Source organism: Leptidea sinapis, chromosome 28, assembly GCF_905404315.1.
Source record: "Leptidea sinapis chromosome 28, ilLepSina1.1, whole genome shotgun sequence".
In the NCBI taxonomy this organism is placed as follows: domain Eukaryota; kingdom Metazoa; phylum Arthropoda; class Insecta; order Lepidoptera; family Pieridae; genus Leptidea; species Leptidea sinapis.
Window position 1 is genome coordinate 2245315 of NC_066292.1, and position 19253 is coordinate 2264567.

Below are 19253 nucleotides of genomic sequence, written 5' to 3' on the forward strand. Positions count from 1 at the left end.
TATGTTTAGAACGTCATTGTATCTTTGTAATTTAATAATATACGTCATGCATAATTAGTGATAATACGTTTATAAAATTAAAATATTCGTTTTCGTGCGAGAAAGTGAAATAGAATCAAAAACTTTTTTGCACACTGTACCTACATTGCACAAACGTCATTCGAGAATCGGGCCAGGTGTCATGTTGTGCTTACTTATCTCTCAGCTGTCATTACAATTACAAAATATAAATATCAAAGAAATCTACTATTTTACGATAAATATCAATAAATACAAAATAAATTTGTAATCCGTGTATAATTTTTGGGATAAATAATATGCACATGATTATTTTATCTTAGTGGAATAGGTAGTGAAAGCTGTGCTAGAAACATTTGAAAGCATCTACAATACTTGCAATTCATTTTGAAGAAAATTTCGGTACTAAGTTTTTAATAATATTATAATTATTCAATTAACCCTTCATTCCGTCAGTTTATGTACCTCTATCATACATCGTACTCGATACTTCTTAATAATTTGGTGGTAAATAAAATGGTGAAAGTATAAACGGGAAGGTATACTTTATATTAATATTTTAGTCAACTGATGTGCAATGCAAGTTACTTAAACTGAAAATGGATGGTGATAAAACTGCTTTAGTGGAAAAAATTATAAAAGATTTAAATGTTGCTCTTATGAAAACATCACAGCTGTAAGTATTAAGTACTATTTCTCCTGCAGAGCTGATGAAGTATAATATTTAACTCATATATATCAATACCATTCTAATTGAAATTATTATGTTTATTCCTTTCAGGTATGCCTTTGATATTGTCCCTGTTGATACAAATTTTAGAAACAAATCACCAGTTATTTGTTTAGAAAACTGCCTAGGTATAGAGTCTTGGTGTGTGAAACATGTTTATTTCTATAGTCATACCAAAGTTATGGATTATAATTGCTCTAAAGGTAAATGGAAACATCAGAAAGTGTTTACAATGGATGCAAAGAGATTGACAGAGTTACTTAATGTTGCTCTACTTATTAATCCAGAGCTAACTTCATTCTGGAATAAGAGGAGAATGCTATTGCAGCAATCATACTTAAACATAATGTCAGAGTTGATATTTTCAGGATTAGTCTTATCTCGCAAACCAAAATGTAATGATGCTTTTGCTTATAGAAGATGGCTGATAGGTATACTTTTTAAAGGTATTTTTTTGTTTTTAACTTTTTATCATTTGAAAATTTAATGGTGATCTTATTGCATGGATTTATATTATTTATGAGATATTAAACATTTCAGAAGGTGTAGCTGATAACTTTTTGGAAAATATCATAAATGAAGAGCTCAGAGTATGTGAACTTGCGGCAGATAAAAGTCCAAATAATTATCACTGCTGGAGTCACCGATCATGGCTCTTTGACCTTTTAAGAAGTGAAGACAAACAAAATAATCATAACACCTTATTTATTAAAGAGTATTGTTTTTCAGAAAAATGGACATCCAGGCATGTTTCTGATTTTAGTTGCTTCCACTATCGTCAATTTTGTATCAAGAATTTGGCTTATATAAATGACACTTTCTGGAAAGCCCTTGAGAGTTCCATAGATATTAATCTTCGTAAACTTCTCGTCAGACAGCTGGTGACTAACTTGCCAAATAATATGACAGTTGAAGTTTCAGAAGAGGATTTACTCTCTTATTCTGAAGAGAACCTTATGAATTTACTTCTATCTCATAGTGCTAAGAATTGTAACTGCAATGTAAATAGTGTATCCTCTTGTAGAAAGCTGGAAGTTTTAAGTTATGAATTATCTCTGAATAATGAGCTAATAGAGTTTTATAAGTGTCATGAGACACTGTGGTATCACAGGCGATTCATTTTACATGAAATGAGTGCTGTGATATATGATCACTTTGGAATGGTTAGACATAATGGAATGCTTATGAAGAATAGTTGTAAATATTGCAGTTTAAATGATAAAAGACAAAAACAAGCCAAGATATCACAATATGACAGCAACAGTATTTATGGAAGCATTCTTTTTAGTGTGATACTAAATCATGAAAAAAAATTTATTAAGAAACGGGTATTGGAGGGAGATAATTATGCAGGAAGACATGAAAAATATATGAAATTTGTTGAGGGTCTCAATAATGTTATGTAGAATGTACTGTTATTTTGTGTACACAATTTATATGTAATCAAATTAAATAATATATTAAGATGTGTATAAAACTCTGTATAATGTAGAAATATAATTTTTAATATATTATTAGTTTCATCATTTGGTTTGTCATCATAATATTGAACATTAAGATCATAAGTATGTAACCATATTATATGTAATTTATCATCTTTTTTTTATTAAAAATTCAGAAATGAAGACAAGCTCTTATGTAGGTATCTAAAGAAAATATTTTGCACGTATTATTTACATCAATATGCCAAGAATAAAGAGCAAAAGCTTACCCATCACTTTAATGGAGCTTAGGGTAATAACACTTAACAATATCTTCAGCGGGCTAAAACAGTAGCAGTGATCTATGTTATCATGTGACTTGTAGTCTTATTTGCAATTTCTTTTCCATAAACAAAATAAATGTATTACAAATTTAAACTTTATGGAAATACTGGATTCCTACCTGTGGTCCTAGAGAAAACACTACTTTTAACTGAAAACATCTGACAATGGATATTCCGTGAATCTTGGTATGTGGCTGCTCCAAACATATCCGCAGATAAGAACTCGTGTAAAATAATATCGGGTGGATAATAAATACTTACAAATATATATTATATATTTTTTCTTTTCTTGCAATCAGCCTCATCTTAAATCTCACTTGAAGTTAATATTTTGGGAGTGTGCATCCTATGATGTGTCAACTCTTAATTTTAAATAACAGTGTTATGTTTCAAAAGAGATTGATTAGGATTAATGTGCATTCATTTGTATTCATAAGATGGCTGATTTCTATATTAATTAAGACTTTTTAAAGACCACAGAAGGCATCTATTTCTTCCTTTACTGTTACTGGGATTTTCAGATGTTCATATACTTCAGTGTTCCATTGCAAACCTATGATGCATTGCTCAAAAGCTTTAATACTTTATTCTGGTAGGAAAACCTGTTCATGGCTTGTTCCTTTTTGGCCTGGATGTGATGACCGCCAAGGGAGTCTCTTAGCCAAATTTGACTGTCGTGTGTTTTGGCATTACAATTCCGTCAAGTATCAGAGAGTCTTCTTTTTAAACTGTGCTGGGCTGGTTCTAATTCTTCACTTCTTCAGCCTTAATCCAATTGTATCCCAGGGTTCTTGCAATATTGTAGGTGCTATGATTCGATATTTATTACAGATGAGTACTGAAGTGTCATATATATGGGATTCAGTCACGACTGCTTTTAAAGTGGGTACGTCAGCCGTCGTATAGATTGTATACAGGACGGACCCATCACCAAACCTTGGAGCACTCCAGGTTGTATTAACAGATGGATGACATAATCCTCGCATTTTACTGCAGGTTACAGGTAATACATAAAAAGAATGTACCTAGTATTCAGCAGGTGTGGCTTTAGTTTATTATTGTTATATAATTTAGTATTGTGCCTAGTATTGCTTCCATTTCCATGGTATGTACGAGAGCTGAACTGCTAGACTGGAATCATATTTTTAATCTTTTCCAAGACATTTTGGGGCCATATAATCGCATCGAGAATTTGGTTATCGGTAAGATCTCCACAGAATAATAGAGACTAAATTCGTTGGTGGCATATCGTGGACAGACGGGTTTTTATCTTGATCTGTGAGAACCCCCCCCAGGGTGGTTTTACCCCCCCCAGGGTTGAGATAGTACTAGTACTCTTTGGTATATATCTGAGTTGCTCATAAAATAGTTGTAGAGTATTGGATGATGAAATTTATGAATGTCATCCCCAATTCATGAGGGATACGTAGATACAATAAAATTATCTGCTACATTTTAGCACATGATTAATAAAAGTTATAGTAACTTTTGGGAACCAAGCTAATACGTTGGTGAATCTCTAGTTCAAACTCTCGCGTAGTTCAACGGACAGCGGATTCAGTTAACGCAGTTCAAATTATTGTTTGGCTGGCTTACTTTCAATGATAGCTATCACCCACAGACACTCAGATGGTAAAACAAATCCACATACTGATCGAAGAGGCACTGAAATCTGTCAGCGATATAAAATGCTCACAATGTCTTTAGAATAATTATATTATCGTTTAAATTAAGTGTACACACCTTCTGTGCCTTTATTACATTTATATTAATTGTTTACATATTACAACACGTGTTTTAATTTGGCTTCATCTTAATTGCTGATTTGTTTGACAAATGTAACTAAAATATTTAAATATGGTGCATTACCTCTGGGTTTTCTAATATTTAAATTTTTGGTAGTAGAAATTCAAAAGCTACCTTCCCTTAACTAATTATTTTGATCTTTGCTATAAGGAATAAATAATATTATTATTCTAAAAGTCTATAAGGAATAAATACTTTATAAATTAATATTATGTTAATTCGTAGATGGCAAATGGTATGGATATATGGTTGCTAACAGATTACCCCATGTTCATTCATAATTAAATCATTTCAGTGATAACAGGATTCTATAGGCAGGACAACATAAAGTTGCATGTAGGCATTACATAGTCTTCGGTCTACTGGCCTTTATATGGGTCAGGAGATTCGCATACGCGGTAACACCTCCAGTTACGACTCAAGCCGATCGAACATACTCAGCATTCAACTAAAATGTACTTTAAACTCTCGGTGCAAGCCTCAAATTGCATTGAAGAATGTCGCACATATTTCAGTAAGAGATGTAGCATTTGTGACGTCAGAGCCGTATGCCCCCCACCTCGATCGATACTATTCGGGTTCAAACTTCGAGTATTTCCGTCACAAATCGGAAAGCGCGAGATGACGCTGAAACCACGTGTAAATTATGTAATTTATTTATTTATTTATTTATTAGAAAAGGCTTACCAACTAGACACACAATTAATATTATGACTACTTATAATATAAAATTTCTTATATTTATATTTGTATATCTAACTTATAGGTATGCACAGCGTTGCCTTCATTTATTATTTTAAGTTAAGTAATACTACTACAATATGTGTTTACTATTACTAAAAACTATAATTTTATACATCCAAATTATAAGGGTTCAAAAGCGTATTTTTTAAAATTCCAAATGTATTAAAATTTATATCTATACTACTATTACTATGGAATTTACTGTTATATAATTTTGAGATAAGTTGGATAGGTGAATTTGAGCCATAATTGTTTCTGAAAAATCGTACATGTACTGGCAGATATGTACTAATACGACAAGGATAAGGTGGTACACATAATCCAATCTTAGATAGAAGTAATGGACAGTCTAATTGATTATTTAATAATTTATATAAGAAAAGAATTTGTGACGCATTTCTTCGCAATTCTAAGGTTTTCATATTGAAAAATTTTAATTTGTCTTTGTAACTTATAATAGTGTAATTATTAGTGACATAACTCAATTTGGATATAAATTTCTTTTGAACTGACTCAATCCTAGTGATGTACGTTTTGTAATAGGGGCACCAAACTACCGAATTGTATTCAACCTGAGATCTTACAAGGGAATAGTATAGTATTTTAAGCGTAGGAATTGATGTAAAAGCCTTGGTGTTACGTAAGAAAAACCCAAGCATTTTAAAACTTTTGTGAGCTATTTTGTCAATATGTTTATCAAATCTCAACTCCTCGTCTAAAATGACACCCAAATCATTGATATGGTTTATTTGATTTATTTGTATGCCATCAATATGATATTTACTCTCCAATTTCTTTCGTTTCCTAGAAAATTTTATAAAATGACATTTGGACGCATTGAGTTCCATCAAATTATTTTTACACCATAACATTACACGATGGATATCATTCTGTAGTTTCGTTTGATCCTCTGAACAAGTAACTGTACGATATATTTTTAAGTCATCTGCATATAACTCGTAATTTGATTCTTGAATACTTTTGGAAATGTCGTTTATAAACAGTGTAAACAATAATGGTCCCAAATTAGAGCCTTGAGGAACACCAGATGTTTGTTGAAATTCTCTAGATTGATACCCACTTATTTTAACTACTTGTGGTCGATGAGCTAAATATGATTCTAACCATACCAATATACTTTCTGAGAAGCAGTATGCATCTCTTAGCTTGTTTATTAGCAGGGTGTGGTCGACTTTGTCAAACGCCTTACTAAAATCTGTATACACAGCGTCAACCTCCTTATCATTGCTCATTTCAGTTATAGCAGAATCAGTAAAACACATCAAATTTGTAAGGGTTGATCGTTTTTTAACGAAACCATGTTGTTTTTCACTTATTAAATGTTTAGTTTCCCATGAGATTTGGGAACAGACAAAAGATTCAAATATTTTGGCAGGAGTACTTAGTACAGTAATTGGTCTATAATTTTTAATATCCGATTTATTACCCTTCTTGAATATAGGCACCACCTTCCCTTTTTTCCATTCACTTGGAAATATACCATCCCTCAGAGATTTATTATATATTATTGATAAAGGTATCGATAATTCCGCAGCACAATTTTTATAGAATACGGGAGGTATACCATCAGTTCCCGCACTTTTATTAATGACAAGAGACATTAACTTATTTTTAACTTCTGTTTCGCTTACCTGTAGGTGATTTGTACTATTTTTATTAAATTTTGATGTAGTGTATCTATCCTTTTGTGGTGATACAATTTTTGATGTGTTATTATATATAGATGAAAAGAACTCAGCAAAAAAGTTAGCAATCTCAGTGCCATCGTTCGATGAACTATCGTTTAATTTCATTAAAGATGGAATTACACTTGTATTACCTCTTTTAGATTTTATGTAAGACCAGAACATTTTTGGGTTTACTTTTATATTATCTTCTATTTTTTTTATATATTTTTCATAAGCACTATTTATAAGCACACGAGATCTTTCTTTTAATAAGTTATATTGTAGTTTATCCATTTCATTCATATATTTTTTGTAGCGTTTTCGTATCTTTTCTTTCTCATTCAACACTTGAATAAGGTTATGTGTGAACCAGGGAGGGTATTTATAATTTCGTTTGAATTGTTTAGGAACATGTAGTTTTATAAATTTATGTAAAATGGAATAAAACTTCGTTACCATAGCATCTATATCCATACAGCTACTTAATTCTGACAACCAGTTTATCGATGAAATTTCACTTTTTATTAATTCATATGCACCCTTGAAGAAATTGAGAGAATTTTCACGGACATTATTTTTTTCTTTTAAATAACTCATTTGAAGCAGGTCTAACGATACATTTAATGGTGGATGATGATAATCCGTACTTGAGATAGCATCTAATGTCTCCACTACCGTCACACTATGTAATCGAACTACAACAACTCATTGAGTACCATAGTTGGCAGAATCACTAATAGATTTTTCTAATTATAAATTTATTATTGGATGTAGGATATATTTCGCTTATTCAATGGCTTACGGATTTCTGTTAGGAGAAATTTATTGCCAAAATTATCGCTTGATCGAGGCGTACCTTTCGGTCCTACCAAAAATTCAATGTAAATTTTCATTTAAGTATATATATACGTATTTTTATCCTTTATAAAGATAACTGGTTTACGTGTATTCGTAATTTATAGGCATTTATATTGCAGGTAGTTTTATTTTTGATCAATTAATTATATAATAACTAACGGTAGATAAGTTTGCGATAAAATATAAAAGTAATTATACTTAATAAAAAACTGTAGGTATATAGGTACCAACTCGGCTACTCTGGAGATTGAGGCGCGGAAATAATCATTAGGATAGGTTATGGACGGGTTAATAAAGGCTTAAATTTTGTGAATTTCCCGTCTTTCTGAATTGAACTTATTGTTTGATGTATATCAGTAGCAAACTTTATTTCAATAAATAGAAGGTAAGCTCGTCCTTCAACGGCGTTCGTCGGAAATTACCGCCGACGCTTCCTTGACATTCCTGAAGAGTAATATGAAGCCTTTTACGCCTTACAAAAACTAGTTGATATTCATTATCTTTCTCATTCTCTCGAATATACTACTTAGTCTGGCCATAAATACAAATACCTACACCAAATATTACATCTGAATTTGGAATCGTCATAATTTTTATATCATTGTTCATTGAGTTTTCTCATTTTGGCGCCAATACAATCCACAATTTTTTTGCGATATTAAAATGGCGTAGGGTGGTAAAGAGAACCGAATCCCTGTGACTGCATTACACGAATTAGGTATGGAACCAAATGCAATTTTTAATACGCTTGGTATTTGTAAAATATTTGTGTACCGAGCTAAAAAAACTTGTCGTCCTCGTAGTGTTCGTACGAAAAAGGTGGTCAAAATAATAAGGGAAAGAATTCGAAGAATTCCTTTTTTTTTTCGGAGATTTTATCTCGGGAGATGAAGATAGTACCTAGAACCATGTGGCGTATTTTAAAAGATGACTCAAGACTTACAGCCTCTTAGAGATGTACTGGTCATTTCTTAACTTATAACTTATAAAAGAATAGGGTGGTAAAATCGGAACAATACTGAAGCGGTAAGCAAAGGGAGGTCACAGAAAAATTTTGTTTACAGACGAGATTTTTTTACAATTGAGCAACAATATAAGAAGCAAAATGACCGTATTTATACTCAAAGCTGTAAGGAAGCTTCCCAATTAGTCGACAGAGTGCAACGTGGGCAATATCCGACTTAAGTGATGGTTTGGTGAGGTATTAGCTATGAAGGAGTGGCTCAGCCAACCTTGTGTGAAAAAGGTATCAAAACATCGCCACAAGTGTATCAAGATACCATTCATGAGAAGGTAGTGAAGTCTCTTAACAACACCATTTTTAATAACAAGAATGGTCCTTCGAGCAAGACTCGGCGCCGGGACATAAAGCTCGGTCTACGTAGTCGTGGTTGCAAACAAACGTTTCGGACTTTATCAGAGCTGAAGACTGGCCGTCGTCTAGTCTCGATCTTAATCCACTGGATTATGATCAGTTTAAGAGAGTACGGCTTCCCTAAAACAATCCATACGATAGGCAGTGAAGAATTTTCCCATGGAAAGAGTGCGTGCTTCTATTGATAACTGGCCTCAACGTTTAAAGGACTGTATTGCAGCCAATTTAGACCACTTCGAATAAACTTTTAATGTTTTGAATTGTTTTATATTTATGTATTAAACTAACACACTGTAAACGTAATAATAAATGTTATTTGCAATATAATTTTTTTTCTTTGTTTCAGTATTTATGGCAAGACCAGGTTATACTAGCTTAATCTGGATACACTCGTTGTGTCTCAATCTTATATTTTAAGGAATAATGTAATTATACAAAAGTAAATAGAATCAGCATTTAATGGTCATATCTTTAAGATACATGATATACGTTTTTGCGTAATCGCGCAACAATAAGAGTCATTATAGTCTTGATTTCTTTATATTAGCTTCTCATGTATGTAAGCATGTTTGTAACGAGATCTTTGTATGTGTATTTCACCCACTTAAGGTGTCGATTTTACTTGAAAATTTGCACACGTGTAATACAGGCAATTGAGACCAGGATCACCAGGATATTTAAAAACATCGAGATACGTCATAATACGAGAGGAAATTTAACCTCTTAAAGAGTTTAATATTTGTAGTTTTTAAACTAATTTTTTTTTCATGGAATCATTTCGTAACAAGATGAGGTAATATATATCTACTACATACTAGAGAAGACGAACTTTGAAGTTGTAGCTCTAGCTGTAGGTAGCCATAAGTCAACAAAATTACTCGATGCTAAGCGCTTGTAATAATAACACGCAAATGAGTGCTGGGTCTTGTTTAAAATCGTATGCCTTCCTGTTTATTGATATACAGCGGTGTGTATACGTTTTATAAACTCTCAAAATACAAGTAAGTTCGAAGTTCATCATAGTGTCGCCATGCCATCGAACAATTGGGAACATAATATAAACGTTGAATGAATGTGAATATCATAGTGCCCGCTGTCATTAAGTTGCGCCTAATAATTTGTTCGGAATAGCTTTTCTTGTACGCGTAGTGCAGGAATTTAGAAGTATATAATACCCCATTCACTCCTCTAAAAATTACATTGCGTTATGCTAATGTCAGCGTAATATTCTAGCTAGCTACCCCGAAAAAATCTAGTAAACTTATAGTAAATAATGAAAGCATCTTTTTACATTGATAAGATAATTAATCTATTACATTGCGTTGATATTTCTTCCATTACATTGAAATATTTATGAGAGGTAAAGTCTTATACGAATTTTTTAAAGCCTTGAAATTCTATGCTTTACTTATTTGATGTTTTAGCTCAAATCTCGCAAGCTGTGAAAGAAATGCACCCTCTTATCCTAAAAAGTAGATCCTACATTCTTACAAGTTATTTACTGAAGGTATAAAATAAGATTTTTTTTATTATTTTGTGGAATAACTTATAATAGCCGGTTTAAAAAACACCATGACATAGGTTTTGCATATAGGTATGGTTGGCCTAGGAAACTCTTCAATGGCTTGTAGCAACCCCGTGATACAGGTAATCAGACAATAAGTCTGCTGAGATGTAGAAGTAAAAAAAATACAAATCATTTTAAAAAATAAACTTTATTTCAGTATTTTAAGGGTTGTAGTACATATAATAGAAGTACAGAAGAGATTTAAAACTATATAATTTTGTTGCTCAATATAAGTTTTTAAAATGATGAAAATAAATATTGTATAGAACATGTATTTAAAAAGTTTAATTTAACTTCTTTTCCTTCCTTTTCTACACCCTTTAAAAATTGATTCAAAGGAGTGATAATGAGTTTCTATTCACTTCTTCCCAATAAAGCTCAATCTATTAAAAATTGTGCTAAATGGAAAAAATTATAAATTTGACAAGCACAAGTGTTGTTTTTTGATCTTCATGAATAAATTAATTTTGATTTATATTTTTAGGCTCACCGTTTAAATATTTAACTCAACACACAAGATGCAACCTCTTGATAGGTCTTTTATCCCTTGACAACCTTTTACAGTGAGGAAATCAGACAGTGGTTACCGGGTTCTATAAAACCAGCAGTAAACCTCAAAACACGTTTATTAATTTTTTCAATAAAACTATGTTCTTTTCCATAATGAGTGGTTTTATTTTATTAATTCGTTTCTTATATAAAAGTTAATAAGTTTTAAGGTACAGAAAGTCACTTTTCGAGAAAATTATTAAAACATTTTTGTTAAAATACTAAAAATAGTAGGGTTCTAAATTACAACCCCTTCGTCTAAAGCACCACTTCCACAAGCGAGTGTGTTGCGACATGTCTGCGTTTTTTTTATAGGGTATCTCCATGAGACGACGCTATCTCTGTAGCGTCCGTACCTACGCGATTCGCTACGGATTCACTGCAACGACACGCTACGGTATATCCTTGCGGCGGCGCCGAGACGCTACGGAATCCCCGTGTGGCGGCGACGAGTCGCTACGCAATCTACGCGTTACACGACGAATCGCTGCGGAATATCCGCATGTCCCCGGCGATTTGATACGGCATCATCGCGTGACATTATAAAGATTCAGTTCTTTTCACGTCGGAATGTAAGAATTCTTGTGGTGTGGTAAAAATATGAGGATCGTGATGTGTCTATTGCACATTGCCCGGTATTATTAATAAAATAGACAGGGCCGATTACCTCCCATCAAGGTTCCATTTGTTGAACACAAAAAAATAGTCTGAAATTCTATCATAGACTTTTTAGAAGAATTATTATTATTAATATTGACACACTTTTTACACAAATTATCCAAATTAAGCATATATAGCCTGTGTTATGGGTTACAAGACCACGATATATTTAATACAATATACGTACTTAAACATACATAAATACATTTAAACATCCATGACTCGGAAACAAACATCCATATTCATCATATAAATGCTTGCACCTACCGGGATTTGAACCCACTACCTCTAGATTAGTAGGATCGCTAATCAGTATTCAAATTCAGTCATTCATTATTTTCTTAATTAGATCTGAGGAGCTTTATTAATTATTCTTTCTCTATCGACATTTAGTTGAGAATATTATCGAAACTCAGAATTGGAAACAATACTGAGAATTATTATTTAATACTAGGTGCCTTTAAGTTACGAACAAGACAAATTTCTATATCTTTATCTAAGTCAAAATCAAAATGTTCTCTAGAGTTTAGCTCTCTCTAGATAGAAGAAGCTATTCTTCTACAATTTTTTTGTAATTTATATATTTTTGACATTATATTTGCATGTTCTTTGTAATGAGTCATCTCGTGTCGAACCTCACGCGCCACGCACCAAAGTGTTTTCAGATTTAAATGTTTTTGGACCTTTGTTTCAACGCTTTATTAAGGTCGGCAACACTCTTGTGTTTCCTCTGGCGTTACAAGAGAGGTTGTGGTGATTACATACTATCAGGTCACTTGTTTGACCTCTTCCTCCATATAAAATGAACACATACCCAACTATTTGAAGATACATCAATGAAATAAATCCTTTTCCTTTATAAATTTCAAACTGATTTAAAAAAAGTGCGTCTTATTTATTTGCTTGTCTTCATTACTTCAAAACTTTGTTTAAGCACAGATGTTTTTTCATTATATTTTACTAAACCATGTATCTTAGTCATAGAGAATATTTATTAGAATATTTATTTTTAGTTACATTGTTTTAATATACCTATTTATTGAAATAATATGGCATAATATATCTCATACAAGTGAGTATAATATTATCAAATTATGTATATATAGAGGTATGTAAATTTACTTGTTTTATTTCATAGTTTAAACATAAGTAGGTATGTATGTGATATTATTGTAATTATTATTTAACTTAAATTATATAAAATAATATTTACAGACGGTATTTTCAAGAACCCTGTTTTAACAAACTTATTGTATCCTGCATCTTTTGGGTTGTCTGGAAGAGATCGCTTCAAGCGATAAGACCGCCCATTGCGTACCTATGATTGTAATCAGCATAAGATCTTTTTTATAAATTGTTTTTTAAGTCTGTATGATATGCAATAAAGTGTCTATCTATCTATCTATACAATCCATAACTAATTGCAGAAAAGATTGAGACTCTTAACAGCCAACCCAAATATGATCCCGATATGCATTTTGCATTATCATTGTATGATGATATTCATAAAATACCACAAGAGAAAAAGATATATGCTAAAATGGAGTTAATGAGCACAATTAGAAAATATAACAATCCTACGTGCCACTACAATAGTTATCAATATGGGTACTACACAAATAATGCGCACGCACAATTTGATACATCTTCTACCACCCAAGCATCTTCTAGCGACCACTATAAGGCTCCACCATCATCTCAGTCTGACTATTCGATTACAATGTCAGAATTTGATATTGATACACATATGTTTGATGATGAGGACAGTTCGTTGCCATAACAAAGTATCATACAATACCTATTTTTTCATAATAAAGTTGATTTCAGTTTCTTTGCATTCTTTTTATATTTTTATTTTTATGAAGAGGCTAGTGTGGATAGGTAGGCACCCCATCTACAGCGTGTTTCAGAAAGGTCCGGTCAATCTATATATATTATACACATTAATTGCTGTTCGTTTTTCTCGCTAAAACTCTAGAACGGCTGGGCCGATTTAGCTGATAGATTTTGAAATGTTTACCGTAGTCCAGGGAATGTTTAGAAACGGTGAGAAAATATGGAAAAATTGATTGTGAGGATACGAAGTACACCGGGTCATCTAGCACCTAATACTAATCTCCAATACCTATAGACACAAAATGTGATATTTTTATCGCGATTTCAGAGTGTGCCCCATTCTGCTCATATTTATGAGTATAACAACCCTCCCAAGTTTGACCGGACCGTTCTGAGACACGATGTATAAACTTACCTCAGTGTTATAACGAGTCTTTCTTCTGCGGAAATGCTGTTACGAAATCCAGTATCACGACGTTGAATATTACTTTCGAGAAGACTTAACAATTCGCGGAAATATTTTTTTGACATTCGAACGTAATTAAAGAATTTATTATTATGACCATTTAACAACACTTTACAGCTAAATTAGAAATGAATGCCAATATCATTTAAATTTCAGAAAGTCTATAAAATTACTCAAAAAATATAAAATCATTTATACTTTTGAACTACAAAAGTCTTCGTCATCTAAAATTTAAATTGAAAAGGAAAAAAACTTAGGACGAACTACTAAGATTCTAAAATATATCGAAGCCAAGTCTGTTGTTTATTCAAGTATCATATTACTAATATTATAAATATTATAAAAGGTATAAATAGTGATTTATGTAAAAAACTTCAAGTTTTCCGATGTTTTTCTACAATAACACAAATAAGTAACATGTTTCATTTTGAATAGACTCACTCAAATAATGTTAAGCTTGATTGATTTACTCCCTGTTCACTGTAAGCTATTGAAATCCTATCAAAGTCCGGGTTAAGCTCAACTGGATAGTGTAGATGGGTATGCTTATCTTACGGAGGCATCACTATATGTGCCTACAATCTGTAATTTAAGTGAAATATACTGCAATTCAAATTTACAGACTGACGAAGGAATTGTATGAGTATTGTAAGAATCACTTATGCCCATGCAACGGGATATCGTTTATGAACGAGAAAGCAGATTATGGTATCAGTTTTTCATGCATAGCGTATCGTATTTTATTTTTTAAATAGACTTTTTTATTTATGACAATAAGCGACAAGACGAGCAAGACGTTCAGCTGGTTGAAATTGATACGCCCTATCCATTACAATGCAGTACCGCTCAGGATTCTTGAAAAAACCCAATCATTCTGAGTGGTACTACAATTGCGCTCGTCTCCTTGAGACATAAGATGTTAAGTCTCATTTGCCCAGTAATTTCACTAGGCTCTGTTATGGTACCCATAATCTACAGGGCATTATGTGCAATAAGGGAGGCTCCCTTACGACTATCACAAATTTGAATAATATACATTTTAAAAGGATTTAAACGAGTGATTACGATTGTCTTTTACCTTTGATCAAGACAAATAAATAAATCACTCTATTTTCCTCACTAATTCTTATATTAATAATAATAAAATTATAAAAACAGTAAAGACGATTTTAGATATCTACTTATTATTATTTTGTGAGTTCTTCAGTGAATAAAAAAGTTTATAGAACTTGTATTTATATTGATTTTTTAAACCTAAAACTCGTTATTTCTATGCAAATAATTGAATCCGAATTACTGGTGACATTTCGCCAGCAGCCGACATAAATCCATATATTAGACGATTGATGAGAGCGCCTGCACTGTGCCAGGACTAGGCCAGTGCAATAATTGCATCCCGTTAAATTGAGCTCGATCGATGCGAGGGTATTTACCTCGTCGGGCGAAAATAGTCCGGGTGCTGTGATGTCAGAAGACACTCCAGCCACGCATGCGCACTCCGCCGACGTAAAATGTGTGGATGCGCTTTCGAAGCCTTATTACCGCCCGAGCTGACAGAGCGAGCTTTCGTCGCTTACGTACAAAGTCCGCGAGTGCGATCGATGTGGGTCTCGTAAGTGTTTGTGCGTGGGACGATGGCCGGAGTGTGTCGCGCCGGCCGGCACGGTTTGGTCGCCCGTTGATGGCCGGGCGTCAGTTGGTCGCCGGGCCGCGGACAGGCGGGCGCGAGTGTGAAGACTATGGCGCCCCGCGGCGGCCGGTGAGGCGCCCGGGGCCCCGCCGACCGCCCCGGGTCGACGGGCCAGTGGGGCCGCGAGGACACCTGTCCCACCATGTCCCTGCTCAGCGTCACAGGTACTCACACACAAACACTCGCCTAGCGTAACATTCACGCATGTATGAGCAAAACAGAAATGTTACGCGAGCCAAGTTATCAAAGGTCAATACTCATATTATGTAGCTATGATAATAATATGTAGAAAGTCCACCAATTATGTTGTAAAAAAATTCTCAAACATTTAAAAGTTATATTAAACTCTAACCCATAGCCTAAGCACTAAATATGCTTGTAGCTCCAAACATAATATACTAAGAAAGTGTTTCGCGCCTTTAGTTACCGTGAACCCCCACTGACAAATGCTTAAAGTTGAAAGCGCCATTTCTTAACATCGAGGCCGATTCTAATTATTAAATGTTAAAGTGAAATTTAAATATCTGTTTGACAATTTAACAAAATTTATTTTATCACAAACAGCGTGCTATAGATGTAGAGTCGATAGGAAACAGTGATAAAGCTTTGGTTATCTGTTGTTAAGAGCTTTTTATGTCACTGTTACATCATTTACAACGCTGACACAATTACACCGACATAATTATATCACCGAATGTATAGTTTAAGCGGCAAATACTAGAAACCTTATTGGCTCTATATTTATTTACTAAAATAAACCAAAATATTATAAACAAAAAACAATAATATAAGCGAAATGGAAGGTCAAGTGTGTAACAAAATAAAAGTAACTTTCTCAACTTTTATTGATTCTAATATGTGGTTTTAAGCATCTCAGTAAAGGGGTTTTCTGTATTTTCGGAAACAGAAATCGCCCATCGGATTTGAACTTACTAAATAAAAGCCAGCCTTAGAAGGGAGGAGGAAATTCGCCGGAACTTTTTTTGTTATATTATGTAGCGTTACGAGTGTAGACTTTTCGTAGCCTGTAGTCAGTACGTAGTAGATGAACATACATAATCATATTATATATGTACAGTAATGTCAATTACATCTGCATATTGTTAGTGGTTCTTGAACACGTGCTTGTGGTTCAAGCGGGGTAAGATTGGGGTTGGTTCCCTTTGATTATGATGCTAAAATCTGTTTTGTCAACGTTTTGTACTTAGAAATGTTTAAAAATATTAGCCGCATGGCCATGTCGCTTGTTATTAGTATCTTTTATTCTTATCTATTATAATTTTTGATAATGTATGTAATAGATAAGTGAACTGTCATTACCCATAATGATAACACCTGGAACATCAAATATGTAATGCCTACTAATCGGTTAAGTCGAGTTAGTAAGCTTTTAAAGCATGAACCCAGAAAAATTGCAAAACAACTGTTTTTCAAAAGAATTGTTAAAAGGCGTTTATGTGGTACTATAACTTAAATGACTTTTTTATCAAGGAATGGAGCGACCGCTGTCAGGTTATTTGAATTATAAATTTGATTGTATCGAAATTTTATTAAAAAAAAACAAAGAATAAGCGCGCTGAGTTCTTGTGCCCGTTCTTCTCAGGCCTCAGGCATTCATTTCCGAATGGACTACCCATTAGTACTAACAAAGTTTTTGGTTTTCAATAAGTGATTTCATATCCAATTGTGAATAAAAATATCTGAATTTGTATATTATCTACACTAATATTATAAAGAAGAAAGATTTTTATTTTTGTATGTAATGAATAAACTCAAAAAACTACCGGACAGAATTAATTGTTATAATAATATAATATTAATAATTACTCACTTTTACACAAATTATCTTACCCCAAACTAGGCATAGCCTGTGGGTACAAGACAACGATATATTTAATACAATATACTTACTTAAACATACATAAATACATATAAACATCCATGACTCAGAAACAAACATCTATTTTCATCATTTAAATGATTGCACCTACCGGGATTCGAACTAGTAGTCAGGGTCACTTACCATTCGGCTATATGGGTCGTCAAATTAAAAAACTATTTCAGTAGAATGTTACATTATCACTGAGTGACTTTTTATGAGTAAGAGGGATGCGGGAGATCTCTAATTAGTGAAGTCTAATTACCCCAGTAATTTAGAACTAAATAAGACTTATAATAAATACTTGGTGGCAGAAGGCGCTGTCGTGGTCTGGTCTCCCGGCAATATGTGAAAATAGCCTCCCACTAGTAATATTAGGTAAAATCAGCAATATTCATTGCTATGCAGACGACAGCACGGGGTATGCTTCCTACACCGGCCGTGCCAACATGTCCCGGGATAGCGTCGACGAGAACCGGATCAAACTTGTGTCTGAAATCGAGACTATGCTTTGCAAAGTCTCGGAATGGCGCCGACAAAATTTAGTCCAATTCAACCAGTTTGTGCGTGCACCACTAAAAAGTCTCCCTTTGTCGTATCCCCTCGATTCGAGATCACTCCTCTAACTGCCACAGCCTGTATTGGCATACTTGGCGTCGATATATCGACCGACGTTCAGTTCCGTGGTCACTTGGAAGAGAAGGCCAAACTGGCCTCTAAAAAGCTTGGTGTACTCAGTAAGGCGAGACAGTACTTCACTAAAAGCCACCGCCTGCAACTTTATAAGGCGCAAATTCGGCCACACATGGAATCCTGTTCTCACCTCTGGGCGGGTGCTCCCCAGTACCAGCTTCTTCCATTTGACCGCATACAACGAAGAGCGGTTCGAATCATCGACGATCAAGTCATCTCCGATCGGCTTGATTCTCTAGCATTGCGTAGAGATGTGGGTTCTCTCTGCATCTTCTACCGCATTTATCACGGGGAGTGCTCAGAGGAGCTGTTCGGGTTGATTACAGCGGCCGAATTCCACCATCGGACATTACGTGCAAAGTACCATCCGCATCACGTAGACGTCTGGCATTCCACAACCGCGCGTTTTCTTCGAAATTTCTTGCCTCGCACAACCACTTTGTAGAATCAACTACCGGCAGCGGTCTTCCCGAACAGATACGACTTAGGGACCTTCAAGAAAAAAACATATTCCCACCTTAAAGGCCGGCAATGCATTTCTTGACACACTGTTGTTGCGGATGTCCATGGGCGGTTGCCTCACCTCTCCCCATCCCGTGAGCCTCTTGCCCGTTTGCCCCCTCTCATATAAAAAAAAAACCATCGTAGTCAGTGTTGCTCTGCCAAACATTGGTTATAGACAATGACGTTTTATACACATATAAAGACATATCATTCGCAGTCTAATAGCGGAACGGCAAAGGTGTGCTTAAAGACAATGTAAGCACACTTTTCTCCTTAGTCGTGTGTCAACTGTCACTATCTGAATCGGGAATAATTATTTCACATTGCTGCTTATTGACCATCACCAAATGGCCCAACGGAAGACCAGCGCTGGTTTTCAAACCAGCAAATATGCTGAGTTCGGACCACTTTGTGAGTAGTATTTC

The 19253-nt window shown here is 34.0% G+C and overlaps 2 protein-coding genes across 3 annotated transcripts in view; both read left to right on the plus strand.

Annotated features, from left to right (window-relative positions):
• Positions 1–192: 192 nt before the first annotated feature.
• On the plus strand, positions 193–2260 carry LOC126973160 (protein prenyltransferase alpha subunit repeat-containing protein 1). Of its 2 annotated transcripts, XM_050820370.1 has the most exons (4): positions 193–420; positions 582–694; positions 800–1194; positions 1289–2260. In XM_050820370.1, exons 2-4 carry the CDS (start codon positions 618–620, stop codon positions 2152–2154), a joined length of 1338 nt encoding a protein of 445 aa, XP_050676327.1. In that variant the 5' UTR covers positions 193–420; positions 582–617; the 3' UTR covers positions 2155–2260. The 2 variants fall into 2 exon arrangements, with proteins under 2 accessions (XP_050676327.1, XP_050676326.1); XM_050820369.1 differs by having other exon boundaries at positions 193–694.
• A 13589-nt stretch (positions 2261–15849) lies between these two features.
• LOC126973054 (phorbol ester/diacylglycerol-binding protein unc-13-like) overlaps positions 15850–19253 on the plus strand; it is a 115531-nt gene continuing 112127 nt past the window's right edge. Inside the window, exon 1 of the mRNA XM_050820168.1 lies at positions 15850–15916. Coding sequence (XP_050676125.1) covers positions 15895–15916 — 22 coding nt within the window. The 5' untranslated portion in view covers positions 15850–15894. The remainder of the gene's footprint in view (positions 15917–19253) is intronic.